At 34.5% G+C, this 24881-nt stretch overlaps 1 protein-coding gene across 3 annotated transcripts in view; it reads right to left on the bottom strand.

Annotated features, from left to right (window-relative positions):
* Nucleotides 1-7515: 7515 nt before the first annotated feature.
* The window catches only part of LRRC40 (leucine rich repeat containing 40), a 48621-nt gene continuing 31255 nt past the window's right edge, over nucleotides 7516-24881 (bottom strand). The window contains exons 10-15 of one of the 3 annotated variants that reach the window (XM_011284938.4): nucleotides 23683-23791; nucleotides 20916-21023; nucleotides 17142-17252; nucleotides 15026-15103; nucleotides 12307-12473; nucleotides 7516-10071 (exon numbers count right to left, since the gene is read on the bottom strand). In XM_011284938.4, coding sequence (XP_011283240.2) covers nucleotides 10058-10071; nucleotides 12307-12473; nucleotides 15026-15103; nucleotides 17142-17252; nucleotides 20916-21023; nucleotides 23683-23791 — 587 coding nt within the window. In that variant the 3' untranslated portion in view covers nucleotides 7516-10057. Of the gene's footprint in view, nucleotides 10072-12287; nucleotides 12474-15025; nucleotides 15104-17141; nucleotides 17253-20915; nucleotides 21024-23682; nucleotides 23792-24881 lie in introns of all 3 variants that reach the window. The other 2 variants (XM_011284937.4, XM_019837226.3) reach the window with 2 other exon arrangements.

The following is a 24881-nucleotide window of genomic DNA, read 5'->3' on the forward strand; positions in this document are numbered from 1 at the left end:
CAAGCAAAAATAGAAGGAAAACAAGTTCTTCTTTCCCGAAGTCTATGTAAAACTACTTAAATCCTCTGGTGTTTTCCTCCAAAGGAAACCATTTCCTTCTGGCCCCCTGATCGGGAACCACTAATACAGTGCACTCTTAGGGAATTCATTCAACCTTCTTTGGGGACTAGTCTTTGAATACAATTCTTCAGCCATACTTGTGGTGTCATTCAACTTAGCAATAAGTATTTTGCACTTGATAGAATCACACAGCCTTGTTATGATCAAGACAGATTTCTCCAGCAGGCCATCTCTATGATATGTTCTTTATAAAACCATGAAGGCTGCTGGCAAACATTATAGATATAGGTTTGTGGCCATTTCCCAGGGAAATTTAAACTTGGGACTCTGTCTCACACGCGCGTGCACACACACACACATACACACACACGTCAATCATTTTTTAGGTTTTCACTTATTTCTGAAAAATGATATTTACTATCCCTATGATCTAGGGACCCAAATCCTCATAAACCACTCAAAGGTAAAATACTATAACTTTTTATTTTTTAAACTTTCCATAAATATCTACAGCATCTTCACCTACACCCTCACAATATATACCCATATTTAGAGCATTCACCCAGGTCTGTGTATCTAGCTTCAAGAGCTGTTAAAGCATTTTTCTCTAAGTCTTCCTCTGGACCACCCTAAGATTTGGTCTCTGGACAATCTATGTGTTTATTCTTTTAAAAAAGTTATCAGTAATTAAAACAGTTTGTGTTGCTGTACATGCAATTTAATCAACAAATATTGATGAGCAAAGGATTTTGAGGACAATGGGAGATATAAATAAGCCACAGTGCCCCCTCTCAAGAAACAGTGTAGTGGGGAAACAGACACAGAAAGCCTAATAAATGGTACTGTGTAGGTACAAAACATGAGGGGAGAATGGAGCACAGTGTATTATCACCTTCTCTCCCCCTCTAATAAGATGGCAAAAGCTTCCTTTCACCTTTTTGTTTTAACATAATATGAATGAGGAATATTTTTCTATTTCCTTAGGAAGAAGGCAGGCTCCTGTCCCTCATAGATACCCTTTTCCAAAAAAGGACAATGTCTCAGGTTAATGGAAATAACTGTAGTCCTCCTCTTGAATGAACCATATCAGGGAGGGATAGTCTCTAGGCTAGCTGAGTTCTGGCTTTCCACTTTCACTTGGCTTTGTCCTTCCAAGGGGTTGTCCCTTAAGGGCCAAAGTCAGAGGGGCTGAAGGACTCAATGGCAGCTCCTCTTTCCTGGAGAGAGAGAGTACTGAAGCTTGGCAACAAAGGCCTAATGTGCCGCTTGAAGAGATCAGTCTGAAGAAAGGAGAGAATAGAATGGTGAACGTTTGCTGTCTCTTGAAATTTTGCTTTAAAGTATTTCATTTGTATTTTAAACACAATTCTGGTAGACTTGCATAGTCTAAATATTTATATACTTACATAAAGGAAAAGATCACACTCTTTACTATTAGCAAACACCTCACCATTAGGGGGATGCTTTGTGTTTAGGAACAGAACAGGACTCATTAGAATTCAGTACGAAAAGCAACTTGAAGAGCACCTATAATGAAATTTTCTAGGAAGCAAAAAACCAGAGAGTGGCTGGACAGAGTGACTAGCAGATACAGATGCGCGCTGTCCAGAGAGATAGACAGCTGAGGTGCAATGGGGCCAATCCCCAGACCCTTCTCTAAGGTCCTTCAGCATCGGCAATTTCACCTGGCAACATCTCTAAGCACTCAGCTGTGGCAGCCATCTAAATTCCCGTAAGTTATATCCTGAGGGGAAAATCTTGTCAGTGACTACTACATTGGCAAGAGAAAGAGAGATACGGTTTTACATCCAACAAAATCCCAGCGTTTTGTTTGTTCTTTGAGGTTAACGTGAAGGCTTTTATTTATTTTACTCTGGTTGGATTGAGCCTAGAGGTAGAACAGCAACTATATAATTAAGGTGGGTTCAAAAAGTATATGAGTTCAACCATGGTCTGGAAAATTAGTTGCCATTTGGAGACGAAGTGGTGGGTTTTACCTTAGAGCAATTTAGTGTCTTTGTGCACCGACTTAGAAAATATAAGTTTATTAAAACTATGCAATGGATTGTGAAGCATGCTCACAGCTATGAGTTAGTGCGTCTTCAATACTTAGTCAGTGGGCTTCTGATCCTCAAGTACCACTTTGGACATAGTGCTGGAGATGAAGTTTGAAAAGTATTGGAAAAAGGCCGGTATCCACATATATTCAGTGGCCAACATGAAAAAAGCCACATTTTTTTTCACTATTAAATTGAACTGTTTATTTATTTAACAGCTATGGAGTGTGATGCTCTTCTTTTTTAGTTTTTTTTTTTGTTTTTAATAAAAATTGTATATTTGAGGTGTACAACATGATGATTCAATATACAAATACGTTAGCGAATTATACTATAGTCAAGTTAATTAACTCATCTCCTCACATAGCTACCTTTTTTGTGTGTGTCTGGTGAGAGCCCCTGAAATCTACCCTTTAGGTGATCTCCAGTATTTAATATGATTTTATCAGCTACAGTCCGCATGCTGTACTCTAGACTTATTCCTCACATTCCTACTATGCAAATATCATCATTCCACCCATAAGACAGCTTTTATATTTCCAAACTGTTGTGAGAGATGAAAGCAATACAAGTCCTAATATTGGCAAGAGTGGTTCTTTTGTGAACTGTATACTCAACTGTATGCAAAACTAGAGGAAACTCTGTAAAAGTTGTGTCTCTAACTCCTTAGCTTTCGTGATAGAGCAGGGAATCACACAACCTCAAAGAAAATGGAGAGGAAAAACCAAACTGATTAAAATATTTGAAGGCATCAAATTTAAATTCTCAATACATCATGACATTTGTTAGGACAGTTTTTTAAATTGGCTGAAGAATGAATGGATGTGGTAAAACTATTAAATACAAGAGTGTCAGAGGTGGCCTCCCAGCCTGGAGGAGCTGAAGTTTGTCTAAGAAAAGATCTCCCAGTGAGACAATCAGTACAAAGTCACAGAAAAAGCTAATCGTTTTAGCTTAATCCAGAACAGTTAGTATTCCTCCAGGCATCTGCTGCCTGATTTCAGAGACCATATTAGAAATGAAAAGAAGCAGTGTCGTATTTATGACATGTCAAATTCAAAGGCATAGCTGCTTGTGAAGGCCCTGTTATGCTTTGTTCACCTCAGAAAGAGATGTGCTTACCTGTCTGTCCCTCGTACAAAGCAGTCCTGCATGTGACTATAAAGATTAGTCCTGTGTCAGGTCATTGTAATGCCCCCTCCCTGCAAAAACCAACCATAGATGTCTCCAATCCTGAAATTCACTGGAATATTTATATCAGAAATTATTTTAGCGTAAGCAAGATCACTGTACTCAAATCTCTGTTTATCAGTTTGCCTCCAACTCTGCAAGTGGAGGAAAATTCAGGCATTTTATTGGATTTCAGAATTCTCCAAGAACTCTTGAGAAAACAGAAATTAATGGGCTTTTGGCATTTCAAGAACCCATTGCTGAGATTATCAGAGGCTTCAGTAAGAAACTCACACAGAACAGTAAATCATTAGTAAATAAACATTTCTAGTGAAATCTATCTCCAGTGTACTTAGCACTGTGCAAAGATCATATTTTATCCTGACCATTTGCAATTAGATGTACCCTAAAGACAGCTATCCAACAATGGCTTGTCTCCTACTTCCTGGATGGTGTTTCTAGTTTTTAATGTGTGTGTGTTGGGAGGGCGGGTCAGGGGAAGGGTGTCACTACCACTTGAAAATTAGCTTTCCGGGAAGGATCCAATCGAGTCATCTACACTGTGACTTTCCCTCATCTCCTCAGGACAACTGCATTTAAATATGGGACAAAAGCTTAAGTCACAGGAATGAGGCAGTAATCGTTGGATTTCAGAAAATAGCCTTTTGGGAAGCTTAAGGGACACAATGGTGCAGTCTCCCTAGAACCTCTGAAAGTACAATGTGTACATCTGCCTTCCTCAGATTAGGTGGATGCTTCAAGTCCTGGTTGAAGATTGACCTGGAATCCTAGAGTCTGGTTTGATCAGTTTATGATCAACTCCAGAATGACAGAGGCATATACATAGAGAGGACTTGTATTGGGTGAAGTGAAATAATTATTTCCTTAATGAAAAACTAATTTAAATTCTAGGTTAGAGTAGCTGCTTGTTGGGGGCTGGCAACCACAAATTTAAAGTTGTGATTTTTTCTTTTTAATATTCAGGAATGTGTTTCAAGCAATAATATATTAGGTGTGCAATACTTTCGTCAGGTAGATTGTCCTGGCTTTGGAAAGGCAAGAAGAAAATTGTTATGGCAGTCTGCTTTTATTTTTCAGGTTAAGCACGGACATGCCTTTTGAGGGCAGCTTTGATCATATGGTTAACTTGACGCTTGGACTGACGAGTTTAACCTCACCAGGGATGGGACTGGATTTGAGTCCCCCTTGTCCAAACTACAACATGCTTACTGCCTTCTCCCCCGCATCCCCCACATCTCAGCCTCCAGGATCAGCTACCAACAAGGCATTTTGTCCATTTTCATTGGTCTGGCCACCCGAGGAACATCCTGTTTCTTTAAATCCCCAGTGCTCAAATTGCCATGTAGAAACCAACTCCCTATCAATTTTCTCCACATTTAATCCTCAGCTCCTTGTCATATTTTCATTTTTCTGCATTGGTTCCCATGGTAACGAGTCTATTGGCAGAGAAAGTGTGACTCTGCTTTTAGCCTTCCACACAATACAAAATCCTTCTAGTGATCCTTGGGCAAGTGTCATACTAAAAGGCAGGAAGAGACTACAGTTCCCCAGGCTAATGCCTCTAATCCCTTACCCTACTGAATTTATTTCCCACCTATCCCCAAACCAGACCCACCGCCCAGAATCCCTTCACCTTTTGATACGAGTATTCAGAGCGCCCCCCCGCCCCCGCAACCAACTACAGATGCAAGGATTGAACCTTTTGTTCAGATGGCTTCCTCTTCTAAGTGCCAGTAATTTAACTGACATAAATGTATAGTTGATGGCAGTGGTCATCTGAAGGCAACATGGGAGAAGCAACTTGCACTCATTTTTCTACAAAATATCCTCAGTATGCATCTAAGATGTATACAGACCAGGGAATAAGTATGTCCTGAATCGAGCCTTAGGTCAGTGTCTAATGTTAGGGATGGGGACATTTAAACAGATTTTCTCCTGACTAGTTAGTGGCACATGAAGGGAAGCCAAGGAGTCATCCCAGAGAGCGGAGCTCCTGAGGAAGAGGAAGAAATAACAAAGATGTAGATGAGTAAAGAAAGCATTGTAACTGGTGGCTGAATGTGGGCAAGGGAGCTTCAGCTGGCACAATTCAGGGTTCGAGTAGGGAAAAGGTAAGAAAACCATTGAAAGCTAAGGAAATGGAGCATAGAGAAAAAAGGAGTTTTTGAGCTGTCTGCAGAAAGGGAGGGAGCCTGCAAATGAGAGGATAGCTTTACGCAGACTTTGGCCCAACTGCATCTACAAAATATTTTTCCAAGTAATGTTTCTCTTAATAACAGATTATATTTTGTTTTGAATTTTAGAATTCCATTGTGGCTTGGCAGTTAGTTATATGCCTAGCAACCCCAAATCTCCTATGTCCTCAATATTTAGAAAAAAATCAGGAACTGTTCATCAGAAATTAAACAGTCCTCATGCTGAATGTGCTTTTTATTTATTTTTTGAAAAGTTAGTGAATTCAGGGGAATGAAAATAGATGTTAGAAGTAAAAATGTGGGTATCTATACTTAAGAAAATTATCAAATGTAAGTGATCTCTTTTTTCGTTGGGTCTTATAAAATATGTAATACTTAAGCACATTGAAGTTTTCAAGTCAGCTGATAATATTGTACAAAGGTATTTTTGGCCCTTTAAAGGTTATTTTCCTACATTAAGAAAAGTTTTCTTATATCAAAAACTTTTTATTGTGACTCAGGTTTTGTGTCTTTGTATAGACACACATATGTAGGTGTTTTTCTTTGCACACTTGTTTTGCACAGGTAAAGCAATGAGATTAATGCCCAGGTATGCAGGTCAACTGACTTTTATGATAGCTAGATTAATGAAGGTATTTGATGAATGGACAAAAGCAATCATATTATAACTCTTTGTATCTTTCCATCTCTCTTCCCCTTCCCCAGCACTCTACTAAAGAACATCTCTTATTTAGTCAGGAAATCTTATGTAATTTTTTGGAAAGTCCACAGGAAAACCAAGTTGCAAGTCTCAGGCAGATAGAACATAAAACAGTTCCATATTTGTTAGAATGATCATTAGTTTTCAGAATGTAGTGCCAGAATCAATTCCATATTCAATACTTGTAGTCTTTCCTTGCAGAGGACTCTTACTGGTCTTGAATGTGGAAAAGGCATCTGTTCAGGGCAGTGAGTAGTGTTGTCTGTTAAGTTTTACTCTGGTAATTTGGTTTTAGCTTTGATGACACCTAGTGTCAATGGAATGCAATAAATGTTTTATACCGCTTTATGATGTTTAGGTATTTCCCTTTAACACCCTCAACTACATTTTTCTCCTTGAAAACACAAGCCTTACTGTTTTCTGTTTGAAATGAAGAGAAAGATAATTGATAGGCAGATAAGCTGGATATTTTTGTCTCAAAGCCAGTCAAGTTTCTCTTTGTACTCAGCATAGAGAAGGGACTAAAGGAAGCTTAAGGACAATGGCACTGTCCTCATATAAAAGAGCAATTTTTTCCTACTTAAAAAATCAGAGGTGAATCTACCAAATTGTTTGCAAATTTCAAAGACCATCTCAAACAACCTTGCAAAAGTAAGGCTGCAAGTACTATAGTTTCATTTTCCCACTGTATAACCACCTAAGGGCACCCTCCCCACCCAGCTGCATATAAGTAAAACATAAGGTGAACTATGGTCTCTTTCTACTCAGAAAAGAAATATTAACAGCAGCAATTCTAAATAGACAGTGCTAGACTTTTAATTGGTCTGTAAAGAATTATAAGTAAAAGGATACTAGATGCAGGTTTTTAGAATTTTAAGTACCCATGAAAATTATTCTTTCATTCCTAAACTACTTGACAGTTGATTACTTTGGACCTTAGTTACTTGGAGGGACACAATCCTTTTATTACTATATAAAAAAGTTCTAATTCCACCTATTTATATTAATATTTTTCCATATGCTAAACACATGCACACACATATAAACTGTCCATTTTTCCTTTGAGAGCATATAATCAGCTAGTGAAATATTTCACTCTTCCGTAGGTTTAAGAAAAATTCCTATGCAGTGATGCAACACTGGGCCACTATTTTAGTAAGATGAAGACAGTCTCTAGACTCATTCTTTTTCAACATCTGACTTCACTACCATATGTGCAGCACAACAGTGACATCTTAAGGCCAAGTAACTAGAATTCCTTTAGCCAGAGAATTGGGATCTGTTTTCAAAGAAATTTCATTACGTTATCAAGTAGTTTTCAAGTCCACAGTTTGCAACTGGTAGATCTTTATAAATGCTTCTTTATGACTTCTTTTGCAGTCTTTGTGAACATTTTAATGTGCACTGGTAAACACTAACATTTTACATAGACATATTGTATATTAATGCATGCATTTCATTGCATAGTTTATTGACACTCCCCTTGTAAAGCTTTTATGGAAGAAGCAACAAGCCACAGCAGTATAGCAAAAGAGGCTTAATCTTTATAAATTGGGGCCTTTTCTGTCTCTTTGCTAGGCTAGGTGGCTGTATACAAATTCGGGTGGGAGGGGCAGGAAACACCTCTTAACATTTAAGGTTTTCTACATGGGTGAACTGTAGCCAATTCAAAACAAATTGCTTACTTTAATAACAAATTTTACCATTTTATAAAAAACAACTAAATCATGACATGTTTAATTGAAATGGCTGTATTGTAATTAATATTTTGAGATAATTGTGATTTTGAGCTTAAATTATATATAAAAAGTTGTCATTTTTGTATGTGTTAACAAACTGTATCACAATTAACAGTACTTTTTAGTTGAACTACATATTGATGTAAATAAAAACTGAATGAAGACATATTTACTACTTTATTAACATAGATTGTGAATGTACTTAATGGTTTTTTTCTTTTGCAGTATAAGACCATAATGACCTTGAAAGCTGCTTCATTTTATGTGCAAAGGAGTCCTATGAATCTATATTTTAAATTTACTGAATCAGTGAAATTAATTACTTTGTCAGTTAATTTGCAAATGCAAGCTGTATTCTCCAGTTTATTTTATGTACTGACACTAATTGGTAAAGGTGTACAATGTGATTAGAATGCATTTTGAAGATGCTTTCTGTACAGATACAAAATACAGGGACTAAAATAATGCTGTGCAGTGTATAGCAGAGCCATTTTTCGGCTTTGGTGTACTCAACTTTTTCAGTATTTAAAAACGTGTTTTGAATAACATAAAAGTCTCTTTATTGTATAAATAATAAAATGTCACCTTATTGTAAAGTGTCTTTTGTTTAATATCAAAGCCGATTTCTTAGCCACAGAGTTGTAGTGTGAAAAAGGCATGTTTCTTTTAAACCAAAAACATAACCATTATAAGCAATATTTGAAAAATGTAACTTTTATTACGGACATGTAGCTATTTATCCTTATTGGCAATGTTTTGTTTTGTTTTTTTTCCCATAATATGAGCATGCCACAATCACTCAAAAGCTAGCTAGCTAGCTACCTACCTACCTGTCTATATAAATTAATAGACATTCTGTTGATTGGCTACTTAATAGATTCACATGGTAAGTTTCATAATGACTGATCAGCCTACTTCTGGTATTTTTGGTGTAAATAAAAATGTTTATATTTTATTTTTTACTAAATCAAGTTAACCTATAACAAATTCCCTTTCAGAAAATTACCACATTAACTATAGGTTCAGTCTTATGAAGATTAGAAGCAAATTTGAAAAGTAAGGCTCTAGAAATAAAAAAAATGCACAAGGTTGGGTTAGAACACACCAAAAGAGTAGGTTATGTGTACAAATACCTAAGTAAGTATTTAAGAAAGTACAGGTCAAGATTTCATTGCAGTATATGTTGTTAGTTATTTTCTGCTGCTGATAACTATAGAATTAATAAAATAAGGTCTTCAGGACTTTAAAAAGAACAAAAGTTATTTTTAAACACTCATACTTGGGAGATAAAAATATGCAGATCCAATCTCTTTAAATTTTTTGAATCCAGAAGTACTAGATTATATTAGTACAGAGTAATAGACATATTGTATATTAATACATGCATTTCATTGCAAGTTTTAAATTCAAAATTGTGAGAAAAATTATAACACTTTTACTGTTTTCTCTACCAGTAACTACACTTCATGTAGCATTTCTGACAAAATAGTTTCATAAGATATGGGGAAAAGGCTAGAAAAGAAACATTTCAACTAGATTAAAACAAAAACAAGACAGTGAATATTAATTTAAAATTTATACCAAGACTAACCGTATCACATAAGTCTTATCATGGGTAAGAAAAAGTCTTATTTTTTTAAACACCAAAGAACAGTTTTGAATAAAATTCAATCCAATTTTATATGTAACAAAAAGGTAGAAATTAGATGGTCATATTCAAATTCATTGGTCACATTATATGTAACACAATGAGAAATGGGGAGAAAAAACCCACTTCTACAAAAATGCTTTATCATTATAAAAATATTAAACTACATTAAATAAAAATTCACATCTGAAGAAACTGCTATCTTATAAGGAATGAAAGTAAGATAAATCTTATGCAAAACAATCAGAATTAATGCATTAACACTGTATGTGGTTATCACCATTATAAATGCACACGATACCTTAGAAAAACATTACTTATCAATGTTAAGAAGTCTAAGAATGAACATGATCAAGATTATAAAACAACTCCAATTTAAGTAGGAATCCGGTCTCTCAAATATTCCAGAATAGCAGCTGTTCCTTTCATTAATATGGCTGCTCGAGGAACACGGAATGGATTTCCATCTAGCAGTAATGTTCTAAACAAAAGAGAGAATTAAGAATTTCAACATTTTCCATTAGGAAGGCTTTTATTCTAACTTCATTTGCAACTTTACACATAAAATGTGTGTATTATTTTCTACTTGTCCCTTTTCAAATCTAAGCATTTCAATAGTTGGAATTAGAACTACAATAATAACCCAAACAACATTAACTGAACACTTATTATATGAAAGGTATTGTGTTGAGTAATTTATATTCACTGACTCTCTTAATCACCTTACAACCCTATGATCTAGACAGCATTAATATTCCTATCTAATAAATAGATAAGGAAGCATAAATCCTGAGGAGTAAGAAAGACATATCCAAGATCATTCAGCTACTAAACAGAGGAGCTGTGACAGGAACCCCCATTTTACCCATCCTCTTCTCAATCTTTTAATGATCATATACAACATGGTTCAATTATATTTACACATTAGAATGAGCATACTGACAAGTACACATACCAAGGACTATAATATAATCCACATATCCCACTTCCACCCTGAGAAACATTAACACGTGTCTGCTCTCCACCTCCCTTGACCAGATACACATACAAAATCTATTCACGTGTTCTGAAATGAGGTTTAATTTGAGACTTGAGTGCTGTTTGATTTGTTTCTTTATAGAATTAATGAAATAAATTATAAAATAAAGAGACTTTTATTTTAATTTTCAAACTTAGGTGTGTAAATAAAGTCAAACGATTCACACCATATTATACAGTAGATCTAAATTACATCTTCAGTATTTCTATGGTCCATGGGGATTCTTTTAAAGGCTGTTTTCTTAATATATAAAAAGGAGTTCACTACAGTCAATCCTCCTTATTCACAGACTCCTTATGCACTAACTTGCCTATCATCAAAATTTATCAGTAACCCCAAATCAATACTCATGGCACTTTCGAGGTCATTTTTGGATATCGTACAGGGCAGCCAAAAATTTGAGTCAATCAATAAGCACATTCTCAGCTGAGGTTAAACAGGTGATGTTCTCCCTTCTTGTGTCAGTTCTCATACTGTAATCAAGTGTCCTTTCTGTAGTCTAGTTAGTACAACATTTTTTGCATTTTTGTACTTTGTGTTGGTGATCTCACTGTTTAAAATTGGCCTGCCAAGTAAGGACTCAAGTGTTGTCCAGTTTCCCTAAACACAAGAAGACTATCGTGTGCCTTACAGAGAAAATACATATGTCAGATAAGCTTCATTCAGGCATGAATTATAGTATTATTTGGCCATAGTTAAATGTTAATGAATAAATAACATGAAATACAGAAACACACAGAGAACAAGGTTATGTATTGACTGGTTCATGAAAATGTGACCAGAGGCTCAAAAGAACCTAACTCAATACTTTCCCAGCAGAAATGGCTCAGTATTCATGAATTTGGTGTTCACAGAGACTTTATAGAATACAAACTACAGCAAATGACGACAACCAACAGTATTTTACTCTTACATTCACTAATACGAGGTACCAAAGCAGATGCCAGTGCGTCCTAGTAAAATATGCCAAGCCATCATCAGTTTCAATAAATTACTTCTGAAACATTCTGCTTAATCACTTCGCTTTCTGTTGACATCTCAAACTCACTTTCTATTTATTTAACCAGCACTTATTGGGTGCTTACTGTGTTCTAGGCACTGGGACAACTCTTTTCTAAAGGAGGTAAAAGAAATGGTATAAATGAGTCCAAACAAATCAGGATGGAAAATCAGAGGAGGGACTAACTGCTTGGAGAAGCGAGAAAGTTTTCAAAGATGATACTTAGGTTGATTGCTGATAAAAGCAGGGTAAAGGCATTTGAGACTAAGGTAACAGCTAACACAAAGAATAAGGAAAACCATGCTGGGCTTGAAATACATGGTGACAGTCTGTAACAGGTTCTGAAAAACCTTACATGCACAACTGACATTTTTACACAGTGGAGTTTCAAGTTAGACATATATATAGTGATGACAAAAGTATCAGAAAACAGTTACTACACTATATTATACCATATAAGCAAAGCTAAAAAAATATATATTTGCTAAAACCTGAAAAGCACAATTGGTATTCTGGATTTTGTTACCTGTTATTTTTAATACAACATCGATTTTTTTACTTCAACTGTCCTGCAAAAGTACCTCAATAAGAGAGGAAAAAAAAAATCCTTACAAATCAATAAAATCAATGGAAAACTCTAGTAGAATGGTGTAGCTACCTTAAGTTCACACAATTACCGAGCTCTGGTGGAATCTGAAGTAGGTCATTATTTTGAAGGTCCAATGTGATCAGCTTTTCCATTGCTTTCATTTTCTGAGGGTCCACAGATCCAACCTGATTGTTACTAATCAAAATTGTTTCAAGTGTGGGGATGTGATACAGAACTTCAGGTAGTATTTTGAACCTATTAAAATATGAACAGAACACCTAAATATATTGGGATCAGGGCAAAAGCATTCTTTCAAATAGATTATCTTAAGTCTGTTATCATGATGTAGTTTTCTTTAGTGTAAGTTCTTTTGTATTTGGTATAAGTCCTCTATCCCAATTTTCAAGAAAATGAACTGATTTTGGAAACCTTGAAATATATGTTAAGTGGACAGACTTGTAACACTTTCTACTTATTGTGTAAATCCAACAATGTTTTTCTCCCATGTTTTTCTCTTCACATTTAAGAAACCAGGAAATCCTTCTGAGATTCTCTATAAAATGTCTCCATGTAGGTATTATTCCTTAGCTCATTTTTACTTCTTATGAGACAGAATTACTGCCAATGTTTTAAGTAAATGTTAGAGATTTGTATTTTGCTTTGATGAAGCTTCCAAATGAGTGTATTCTTGGTTCTTCAAAAGATGACAGACTAACATAGCCTGCTGCTTCCTCATCCAAAGCAACACTGAAGATGCCACAAGAAAGAAGGGAAGGCTGACAGCTCTCAGCAATTAATGCAACATTATTGAGGATCTTTTGGGGGACAGTGGCTGGTTTGGTTTCAGTGTGAGATAAACTGTGTCATGGACTAGAAATGACAAGGGATGGGCTGAAGGACAGTTTTATACTTGTGGCCTTTTTACTTCCACATACAGGCCTTCTTTTGCTGCCTTGATGTAGAAAGAGAAAGAAAGAAAGAAAGAAAGAAAGAAAGAAAGAAAGAGAAAAGAAAAGAAGAGAGAGATGGAGGGAGGGAGGGAGGAAAGGGGGGAAGGGAGAGAGGAAGAAAGAAAAGATGAGAAAAGGAACGAAAAGAAGAGAAAGACTAGCAAAGGTAAACTCAAGGCAGCTCTGAAGTTCCAGAGGGACTGGCGAGTGAATAACTAGGAGCACAGATGGACTGAACAGCCCCTAAGCAGTCCTTCCTCTTTTTCCACACCAATGCATGAAGAAGCTAATTTAAAAAGGTGTAGCTCACCTGTTCACACAGAAATTAGGTTAGCTTTTGCCATCTCCCACAGACGTTACTTGACAGTGTGATTGACAGCTCAATAGAAAACTTAATAGAGAACTGATAGTTTGATTCACAAATAAAAATTAGCAGAGATCCAAGAAGTGGATATATTTTTAAATAATGACAATAATGATATCATTGTTGACCTACACATGAGAAAGCATGAGCAATAATGAAGCAGACAGGACAAAAATTTAAAGAGGCAGTATTTTAGTTACATCACTGTGCCTTAGCCTTGTCAACTGCAAATGAGGAATAATAATAGTACTAAACTTACACACTTGTTATATTGACTGAATAATTCTATTTCAGCTGGAATACAGTAAGTAAATGTTAGCTATTAATATTTAGATTGTTAGCAGAAACACTTTCATCATAGGAAACACTATGACATAGTTGTTAAGAGGCCAACTCGTGGAGGCAAACCACCTGGGCTCAAACCCCAGATCTATTATTTACTATTTATGTGAACCTTAGGTGAGTTACTTAACTTCTAATCCTTGATTTTTAAGTGAACATAGTAATACAGAACTATAATGACAGAAACCACCTTTTCTGAGGATTAAATGAGATGTATGTACTTAGTCCTCTATCAGCAGATAATAAGTTCCCATTAAATATTAGTTTCTCTTCTTTTTTAAATGACTATTTATTTATTTAGAGAGACACAGAGAGAGAGAGAAGAGTGTGCAAGTGGGGAAGGAGCAGAGAGAGAGGGAGAGAGAGAATCCCAAGCAGGCTCTCTGCTATCAGTGTACAGCCTGATGAGGGGCTCGAACCCACAAACCATGAGATCATGACCTAAGCCTAAATCCAAAGTTGGAGGCTTAAATGACTGAGCTACCTATGTGCCCCAATATTAGCTACTCTTAATTATTAGCAGTATCTTTATAGTGTTTGCAGAATAAAATCTATTATTTAGTATATAAATCCCTCAGAGGGCCTGCTACTGCTTATATGCCAAACTTCATCTGTTACTTCTACTTCTCTAGCCCCTTACTTTATGGTCTGATCCATATTAAACTGCTTGACATGTCCCAAACACAAAGTGTTCTCACATTTTTGTGCCTTAGTACATATTATTTACTCCACCTTGGATGCCCTATCCCTGTGTGTCTGGCCAACATCTAATTTTCAAGTCTTACTTTCAATGCTGTCTCCTCCACCTTCAAGCAATCTCGGGAAATACATTTACCTATGCACTGTGTTTTCCCTATAACAATTATAATTATTTATTTGCATATCTGTCTTCCTACTGGGCTGTAAGTTTCAGTTTCTTAAAATTGTTAAAAGGAACAAAATGTATACTAGACATGAGCTGTGAAAATTCTAAGAAAGCAATATCACTTTTTAATTCTAAGTAGAATAAAGTGAAAATAGACCTGAATATTTAAATAAAGTAAACACATGGGGCTGTTTTATTTGGTTCTTTTAGTTGTATTCTCTAGTAAAACCTACAAATTCTCCACAGAAAAATCCTTAGTCATGGATTAGTCGGTTCTGTCTCTCACCTGTTAAAGGAAAGATTAATTGTTTGTAGTCTTATCAGTGATTCCATTTCTTCAGGCAAAGAATTTAAAAAATTGTTCCTAAATTGGAAAAAAAAAAAGATGATTTACAAAGTTTGAAAATCTGTACAACTTTAATTTATAACTAAAGTGTTGATCAGACAAAAAATTACGTAGCTTGGTTTCTCAGTCCTTGATCTATCTCACTAAAGCTAAGTCCTAAGAATTCTGAATTAGTCAGCTGTCTCAGGTATTTGATTTGTATGTCAAATCCTAATACCAATATGCAACCAATTGATAAAACAACGAAGTCTTTAATAATAGATTTAACAGGGCAACACTGTAAACTAATCCCTTATCTCCTTTACACTGAGCTCATCAATACTTCTCACAGATAGGGCCCTTGAGATCATGCCTATGAATATCACATTATTTGATTCCACAAATATTTGATTGGTGTTTAATACCTATATCTTGCACACAGACATGAAATTCTACTCCAAGCAGAAGTGTAAAATTATATGAAAAAAAAAAAAAAAAGAAGGGAAAAGTAATGAGATTCTGTGAATTTAGAAATTTGGAGCTTTCTACCACATAGGCATTAAGCAAGTCCATTTCAACTCTAAGTTTCTAATTTCAATTTGCACAATGCATATTTTTTTTTTAGAATCTTATGATGAAACATGGCAGTAAACAGAATCGCATTTATTGTTGGAAGGATCTGGGAACAATGTTAAAAGAAAGGCTAATAAGAAGGTAGAAGGATTCTAGAAACTATATAATTACTAATAATAGAAAATATTTGTGAGAAAATTATATCCAACTAGATGGCTACCTATTAGCTGAACTTTTTCTAAATTTCTTTGCATTCCAAAGTCAAGCCTAATATGTTAAGTCATACTTTCTACACCTATGTTCTTTTTTTCTTTTCTCCGTACCTTTCTCCAGTTATAAAGACAGTTATTATTAAGTTGTACTGAATAACTCACTGGTGATTTCTATCCTTTTCCTAGAGTCATAAATACCTACTGATATCAAAGTGTACGTTAGTCACTTAATTAGAAACCTAAAGGTATAGTTATAGACAATGGCATACACACACACACACACACACACACACAAAGAATGAGACAAAAGTATAGACAGCAAGAATGAGTACATGAATTCATTCTCTCTGAATTCATTAATTCTCCATTAATACTAAACTAAAATATGGTTTTACACTACTTTGCCAGTGTAACTACCAACTCAAAACAAGCAATTCTACATTTAATACGAGCAGAGTATTAGTAGATTTGCTTTAATTCCATAAGAAAAAATAAAAAATGTCTCTATAGAAAGAATAGAGAATAAATTCTCAAACAGATATAACTTAGCTTGTTATTTACCTATTATTTGAGCAGAATAAGAGGAGCTATGCCTTAAATAAACTAAAAGCACACCCAGTAACAGTATAGGAGTAGGAAGCCTAGAAAATAGAGATATAGCTTACAAATAAAGACTTAAAGCCCAAACAAATAAATGACTATCTACCCCTGAGCCATTTATTATTACCCTCAAAGAACTGTGACAATTCTGATGCTGTCTCTTCAATTTAGGACACATTTAAATTAAACTTCTTATTACCACTGCAGGGCTTTAAATAGTTTCTTTCCTTTTGTTGCCACTCAGGCTGTTCTTTTTCTTTATTTCTGGCCTTGCACATTTAACATAATATTTGAAACCACAAAGGTTCTTTTTAAGAGAAGCCATCCTAGCTGCTGTGCCAGCAGAGGATTTTGACAGTTTTAATTTACTTTCAGGAAAGGAACAGTGTGAAACAAACACTTTCCATGTGTTATTTGTAACTTTGCTTACGTAGGAATTTAAAGAATGTGTTCATATTTTCTAATTTTTCAAATCATTATTTCTTATTTAACTTATAAACTGCCTAAAAATGATAGATGTTTGATAAAATTATTTCCTAAATGCTTAATTTTAGACTTGTCCTAAAATGTTATTAATTACCTAAAGACCAATTTCCACGATTGGTTAGGAAATATGAGAGAAAGGGCAAATGTTAGGCAAAACTCAAAGACACATTATAATGAAAAAGTGAAGCAATAGTATCAATAAATACCTGAGATCTAAAAAAGTCAACTTTTGAAGCATGCATAAATCCAAGGATATGGAGGAAAGCCTATTAAAACTGAGATTGACATCAGAAACCATTTCCTTCAGTTCCACAATCCTGAAACAAAAATCATTTTAAAATTTTAGCCCTTGAATTTACTGTCAGAACTTCAAAACTATAAGCAGACCATAGGGGGGAAACTCTGATATAATTTTTGCTAATTAAGATTTTCTAGGGGAGCCTGGGTGGCTCAGTTGGTTATTGCCTGACTTTGGTTCAGGTCATGATGTTACGGCTCATGAGTTCAGGCCCTGCATTGGGCTCTGTGCTGATAGCTCAGAGCCTGGAAACTGCTTCAGATTCTGTGTCTCCCTTTCTCTCTGCCCTCTCCCACTCATGCTGTCTCACTCTCTCAAAAATAAATACATTAAAAATTAAAAAAGTAAAATAAAAAGATTTTCCGTAACTTTTACTTTTCTCACAAAATTTCAGTTTAGGTGTGTATTCTGTATCATAGTAGTTTTCTTTTTAGACTGCATAATACAATATTCTCAGTATCTGAGTACTTCACAATCTTTTCTATGATATGTCAACATTTTCAAGTATAGATGACATGTCAACATTTTCAAGTATAGATGATATGTCAACATTTTCAAGTATAGTATTTTTTGTCCAAATTATCATTAATCATGAATGGAAGAAAACATTAAGTTAATTCCTAGGTTTGGTGTCACAACTAAGCAATTTAAGTCAAAGACTTAAATGTTTCTAAGCAAGCCTAATCAACATTAGTCATTTTAAAGCATGCTACTAACTATAAGAACAAAAAATGTTATATAAAATTTGCTTAGAAATGTAAGTTAAGCTATAACTATAAATCATTTTTTTCTATCGTATTAGCAAACTGAAGAAAGAAAGAGTTATCAGCTGCTAAAGAAAGATGAGTTTGGATAAGTAACTGATAAGAAAATTTTGGAAAGTTTTTGGATATTTGAATTGAGAGTCATACCCCTCTTAGGAATTCTCCTGGAAACCTGGCCTAAAGAAACAGAATGTTTTGCTTTACTTATTGCCATAATTAACCTATGGTATATAGATTAATTAGATTTTATTTTTATTATTATTTTTTTTAGAGAGCAATACAGAGTGCAAACAGGGTAAAAGGGCAGAGAGAGAGAAAGAGAGAGAGAGAGAGAGAGAGAGAGACAGAGAGACAGAGAGAGAGAATCCCAAGCAGGCTCCACATTCACCATGGAGCTTGACACAGGGCTCAATCCCACAACCCTGGGATCATGACCCAAGCTGGAATCAAAGTCTGACGCTCAACTGACTGAGCCACCCAAGTGTCCACAGATAAATTAGATTTTAAAAGTATTGTTTACAACATAGGGAAACACTTATGACATATAAACCAGCTGGGATACAAATGGTATATATAAATCTAAATGGGAAATAGCTTGAAATAAAACATGCCATGAATAGAATAAATCAGAATAAATCAATAAATAGAAATGATCTGTCCCTTCATTTAGTTCAAATGTTTATGAATAAGTATTAATTTCACAATCAGGAAATAATATAGTGAAAACTGTGACTTGTAAAATAAAAATTTAAGAAAGAGGGAAAATGACTCAGAAACTCTAGATCAAGGTATGTCTCTACTATCTTTCTTCTTTGGCCCTCTAAATTGCTAAAAAAAAAAAATATGAGGAAATAACAGAGGTAACAGAAAACCATACTGTTGTGCATACCAACAACCAGATTGTCAGCTAAAAAGAAAAAGTAAGTTATAAGGTGCTATCTTTTAACTCCTTCCATCTTCATTCCCAGTTTTGATCCAGGATCTCCAAGGCAAACATCCTGAGAGCAAATCTAAGTGCTTAGTTATTCTGTCAAATACACTCTGAGCCCTTTAAACAAGAGATGAACTAGTTCTCCTTTTGCAACAGAATCTCAAAGTTAATTGTCTTTTAAGATCTGTGTTCTCCAGGGTGCCTCATGGCTCAGTTGGTTAAGCATCCAACTTTTGGTTTCAGCTCAGGTCATGAGCTCATGGTTTGTGAGTTCAAGCCTCGTGTCAGGCTCTGTGCTGACAGTGCAGAACCTGCTTGGGATTCTCTCTCTCCCTCTCTCTCTGCCCCTCCCCTGCTTGTGATCTCTCTCTCTCTCTCTCTCTCTCTCTCTCTCTCAAAAATAAACTTAAAAAAAATCTGCATTCTTCAAACTATGGTCTGTAAAATAGAAAGCAAGTTATACTTTGTCTGACTTTAAAAATTTTGAACATCTAAAAATTTTTTTTGGCAGTCAGATGAAAGCCATTTTATTTTCCCACTCTTTTTTTTTTTTTTTCCCTAATACTTAAGTGCTTACTAAGTGGTAGGCACTGGTTAAATGCTTTGTGGGGATTATGTCATTTAATTCTTATAAAACAGGGACTTTATGTCTTCACAGGTAGGAAAACTAAGAGCAGCTAGTTAACCTGTTCAAAGCCACACAGCTCACAGATCTGGGATACAGATATATGCAATGACTCCGCTGTCCAAGTTCTTTATCATTTCACCATTCTGTCTCCCATATTGTTGTTTTCCATTGCAAGGTTACTTGTCAACTTTCTTTGGGTATACAGATTACTGTAAGCTAACAATCATTTTAAAAGTTCAATATCATAAGGGTGCCTGGGTGGCTCAGTCAGTTGAGAGTCCGACTCTTGGTTTCATGATCTCACACAATGAGTTTGAGCACTGCATCAGGCTCTGCTTTGATAGCAAGGAGCCCGCTTAGGATTCTGTGTCTTCCTTCCTCCCTGCTCCTCCCTGCTCGTACTTTCTCTCTCTCTCTCTCTCTCTCAAAAATAAATAAACATTGGGGCGCCTGGGTGGCGCAGTCGGTTAAGTGTCCGACTTCAGCCAGGTCACGATCTCGTGGTCCGGGAGTTCGAGCCCCACATCAGGCTCTGGGCTGATGGCTTGGAGCCCGGAGCCTGTTTCCGATTCTGTGTCTCCCTCTCTCTCTGCCCCTCCCCCGTTCATGCTCTGTCTCTCTCTGTCCCAAAAATAAATAAACGTTGAAAAAAAAAATTAAAAAAAAAAATAAACATTAAAAAACATATATATATAAAAATTAAAAGTTCAACATTATAGTAAACTAATTTTCTCTCATAACTTAAAGATTTTGCTATAATTAATATCAACAAAGATACACTGAATAATACAAAGTACAATGCACATGCACTAATATTCAGAAGTCAAGAATTCTTTTTTGGGAGGAAAATATTAATAGGATTCAATCTGTTTTGCTTTTACTATCAATGGAAAAATTCAGTGGCTTGGTAATTCATTAACATGAAGCTCAAAATGAAAATTCCTATTAAGCCACATGGACCTGGCTTTGGACGGTATCTTAAAAATGTTCTCTAATATTTCATTACATGGAAAAAGTAACTTATACTTTTAATAATTCTAATGACTACTTATAGGTATATTATATTATAGATATAATAATTCTAATACCTATTTATATTATATCTAATACTTATCAGTAATTCTAATACCTAAAATTCTAATACCTATACCTGTACACCTCTCAGGACAAATGTTACTATGTCTCAGAGAATACTTAGGTGAATTTTGCTAAATCCTTCAAGTAACATTAATGAAGAAAACTATACATATACTTTCAAGTTAAAAAACTGGGAAAAATAATAATTCTTGGCACTGAAGTGCAAAAACCACTGAGAATGAGTCACAACTTAATAGAAATGACACGATGAGCAATTCTCACCTTTTAGGAATTTCACATAGCTGATTCTTACTGAAGTTAACAGAAGTGACAATGTTGCTTTTTACTGCGTCAAATACTTCATCAGGAATCAAAGTTGTTTGTTTATCACTAAATGGAAAATGGTTTAAAATGCATCATTCTTAACAGTCCAGGAAGATATGATTATTACTTTTCACTTTTAAAGGACTTTAAAGATTTTATAAGATTTTTCAAGGCAGTTGGCTATGAAGAACATTTTGAAGTTCTGTAAAGAATGCCACAAAAGCCTGCCAACTCACAAAATGTTCACCATTAAGAATTCAAACAACATGTTGTATCATAATACATTGTATCATACCTTCTGAGCATTCACATACTCCATGTGAATAAAAACAGATATATCTTCAGAGTCTAAGATGCTTAGAAGCCATATAGTAAATGGACAGTAATCAGTATATGGATTCCTCTACCTCAGAATAGAACTAAAGCTGTAATTTTAAAACTGTTGTCATCCCTTTTCTAAAAATCTCTAACAGGGACTATTTGTTAATTTTATGTGGTATACAGTTAACTGCAAGGTAACAATAATTTTTTAAAAGTTCAACATTATACTAAACTGTTTTCTCATAACCTCAACCAATTGCTCCCTCCGTTAGCATGTGACAAAGTAGACAGGATAGTGGCCTTCGACTAAACTATCCCTGGTCTTACCATTAAGGGAGCTTTGTAATTTACTTTCTCTTAGCCTCAGTTCTGTGAAATTGAATCTAAAGAGTTATTCATTGTTATGTGTGCCAGAAGTTTTGCAAATGTATAATGTATACTGTAAATAAATTTCCTTTTCAATGAAGCATACATTTAATTTTAAATGAAATATAGTAGTACTCTGACATTTGCAGATTTACTAATTTGTTGTTATAATTAGCCATTTACATTCTTCTTTTACAATTTTCAATGCCTAATATGCCATCCACTTAAAATAATTGTTGATGGAATGCTAAATTAATGACTATATGGACAAGAAAACAATTATTACATATAATGTGTAATATGGAGGAACTTATGAAAAAGGCATTGTAATATAGATAGATAAAAAGACAGCCAAAATTTCAGTTTTTACGCCTTCGACTTCTGCTTTCAGGCCCTATTTTCTATTGTGCAGATGTAGCATTTTTATCTTTTCCATCAGAAATGCTCAAGTCACAGGGAACTGATTTAATCAAATGCTGAAGATTCACACTCTTAAAAAATTTAGTTCAAGGCATTTATGCCTTGAGATTGGGACTTCATTTATATTTTAAATGGAATACTCCTTTCCAATTAAAGTCTCTGAGGAAAATAAATTACAATAAATTTAGAATCAAAACAATCTAAGATGTATGGTCTTCACTGCTATCTTTATAACACTTTTGTGATATCTGTGACTATAAAAAGTGGGAATGGTTATCTTAAATAAAACTGTCTCAGTATTACTTTATAGACTGTTTGCAGGATTAAAAGCAACAGCATCTGTAAAATATCTAGTACAGTGCTCAGCATAGAATAGGGACTCAATAAATGGTACCCATTTATTGGATTGAAGGAATGGTGGAGGGAATAAAGGCAGAGAAAAAAGAAATTCTAAGGAGGAATCAAGTCTGTATTATCATCATTTGGTGTATTATGACACCTAGCATAGGATTTGATACCTATTAGGTTCGAAAATATCTACTGAATAAATGGATATATTATGTGTAATATAAGACATGCTAAGTCTCCATGCTATGCTATGAGAGAAGAAGGATACAAATTTAAGTATGGAAGAGTACTATCTTGTGTTATAGTGTCAAAAAAGGAAGTTGGTTTAGAGCAGTGATTTCTACATATACAGAAGAGTGTCAGACTAGAGGTAAAAACGTTAATGAAACAACAGATCTGAAATAGAAATTGTATCCTGACTGCTGAGAAGATGGTTCCTACTGATACAGTAAGGCAAAGAGGCTAGACACTGATGCTGGCTGTTAGGTAACTAAATAAATAAATCTAGTCACCTGACTTGAATCTGAGTCTGTATTCTTTTGTATTACCGTTATAATACCCAGACACAAGCCAATCACTGTAGGAGCCTTGACAGTATTGATTAGTTTTATCATTGTTGCCTAGATAGTATTGAAAAAAGACTTGCCAACCCCTCCCAACCTGTACATAGGTATCTTCTTTCCCAGTTGAATAAACTTCCATAATATAAAAATGGTTAGGCTTTTGTCTCAATTTATATAACAGTATTACAATTGTTTCAGGTTTAATATATGTATACTAGAGCATAATATTAGGCTCCAGTATATTAGATTTATATGCTCTATAATATTAGATTTATTAATGGGGTACAATCTCTCAAGCCCTGCCTGCTTGAAGTCTTCATTAACTAAATGATACTTACTTACTAACACAGACCCCTGCAATATAAAATTCTCTCTTGATGCTGGTTACTGAGTCGAAATTTATTACCAATCAGTACTGTCACTCTTTTATTTTTGATAATAATAAAATATTCTTTATTACAATAATTTCAATATTAATAACCATCTATATACCTCTCAAGTATAATAAACACAAAGCACCTAAGGAATGGGCATTTAAGTTCACTGTACTTTTAATATGCTTTTATCTCATCACTGATTTTACAAATGCTATTACTTTAAGTACTAACGCACTCTGATGAATTCTCCCTTACCAACTGTACTTTTATCTGAAGGATTATTTCTCAAAGTTTCCTATGTGTTATGCAGTATTTAAGAAAATTACATACCTATAGTCTAGTATTTTTAATGTGACGATAGCGTGTACATTGACTCTGGATTCACTTGGTAGTGTCATGGCAGTCTCAGTAACAGGATCACTTTGGCTAGGTTCATCATCTGGCAAGAAACAAATTATAAAAAATCAATATTCATAGTACAAAGTCATTTTTAAATTTTCGAAAATATGTAAAAATGGTATGCGTGATTTCTAAATTATTATTGGTGAGAATGTCTTTAGTCATATACTGTATTTCCAATGACTCAAATCTGGGTCTAGAACTTAATATTTAATTAATAGAAAGTAGATAACATTACTATTATAAGGCTTTAAAATCTTTTAATAAATCTTACCATAAGGAAATTTAGGAGTAGGAAAGAACCTTCAAAGAATAACAACAATCTCTCAGAACAAACAATGACACTAAACTTCCTTCTTAAGAAAAATAATATGGTCTATTAGAAGAAATTTGTTAACAAAGGAAAAGTATCATTTCCCACAAATGTCTACCAAATATGCATATGCCTATTTTCTCGGTTTAGGACACAAGGAAACTGATTATTCTCAATCACTTAAAACCTGGCAATTTACATAATCAAGTAAGCTTTTGGTACGTTATTTATGTTAAGAGTTTTTCTTAGCAAATGCAAGATTTTATTTTCAATAGATGTTTTCTAACATATATCCATACTCACACATTCACACACAATCAACCCCCTCACTAGTCTCCAGACACTGTTTAACACTGCCATCATATGGTAGAAAGAGCAAAACAAACACAAATCATACATTTTAAAAAGAAATGGCTTTACGATTTTTTGACAAGACCACAGCAATCTAGACAAGAGTAAAAAAGACAATTTTCAACAACATGAAAAAAATAAAATAGTCTTAGCATTCATATGTTAAGACAAGAAGGCATACTAAAAGAATATAAAAAGAAATGAGTAGTATTCCTGGGAAATTAATGAACACTTGTTGAATACTATAAAGTACATTTCTCTTGCATTGAGTACATCAGTTATTCAGTAATCAACAATCATTAAACTAGTATTTCTTATGCAAATATATGGACATTTTATTTATAGAAGTAGCACAAAATAAAAGACAGTATCAAATAGAAATAGAAGACATCAAGATAAATATTAGCATTAAGTAAATGCTTTGGTATTTAGAAGTACCCTGGCAGTTTGGTTATGTCACTTCACA

Source organism: Felis catus, chromosome C1, assembly GCF_018350175.1.
Source record: "Felis catus isolate Fca126 chromosome C1, F.catus_Fca126_mat1.0, whole genome shotgun sequence".
NCBI lineage: Eukaryota > Metazoa > Chordata > Mammalia > Carnivora > Felidae > Felis > Felis catus.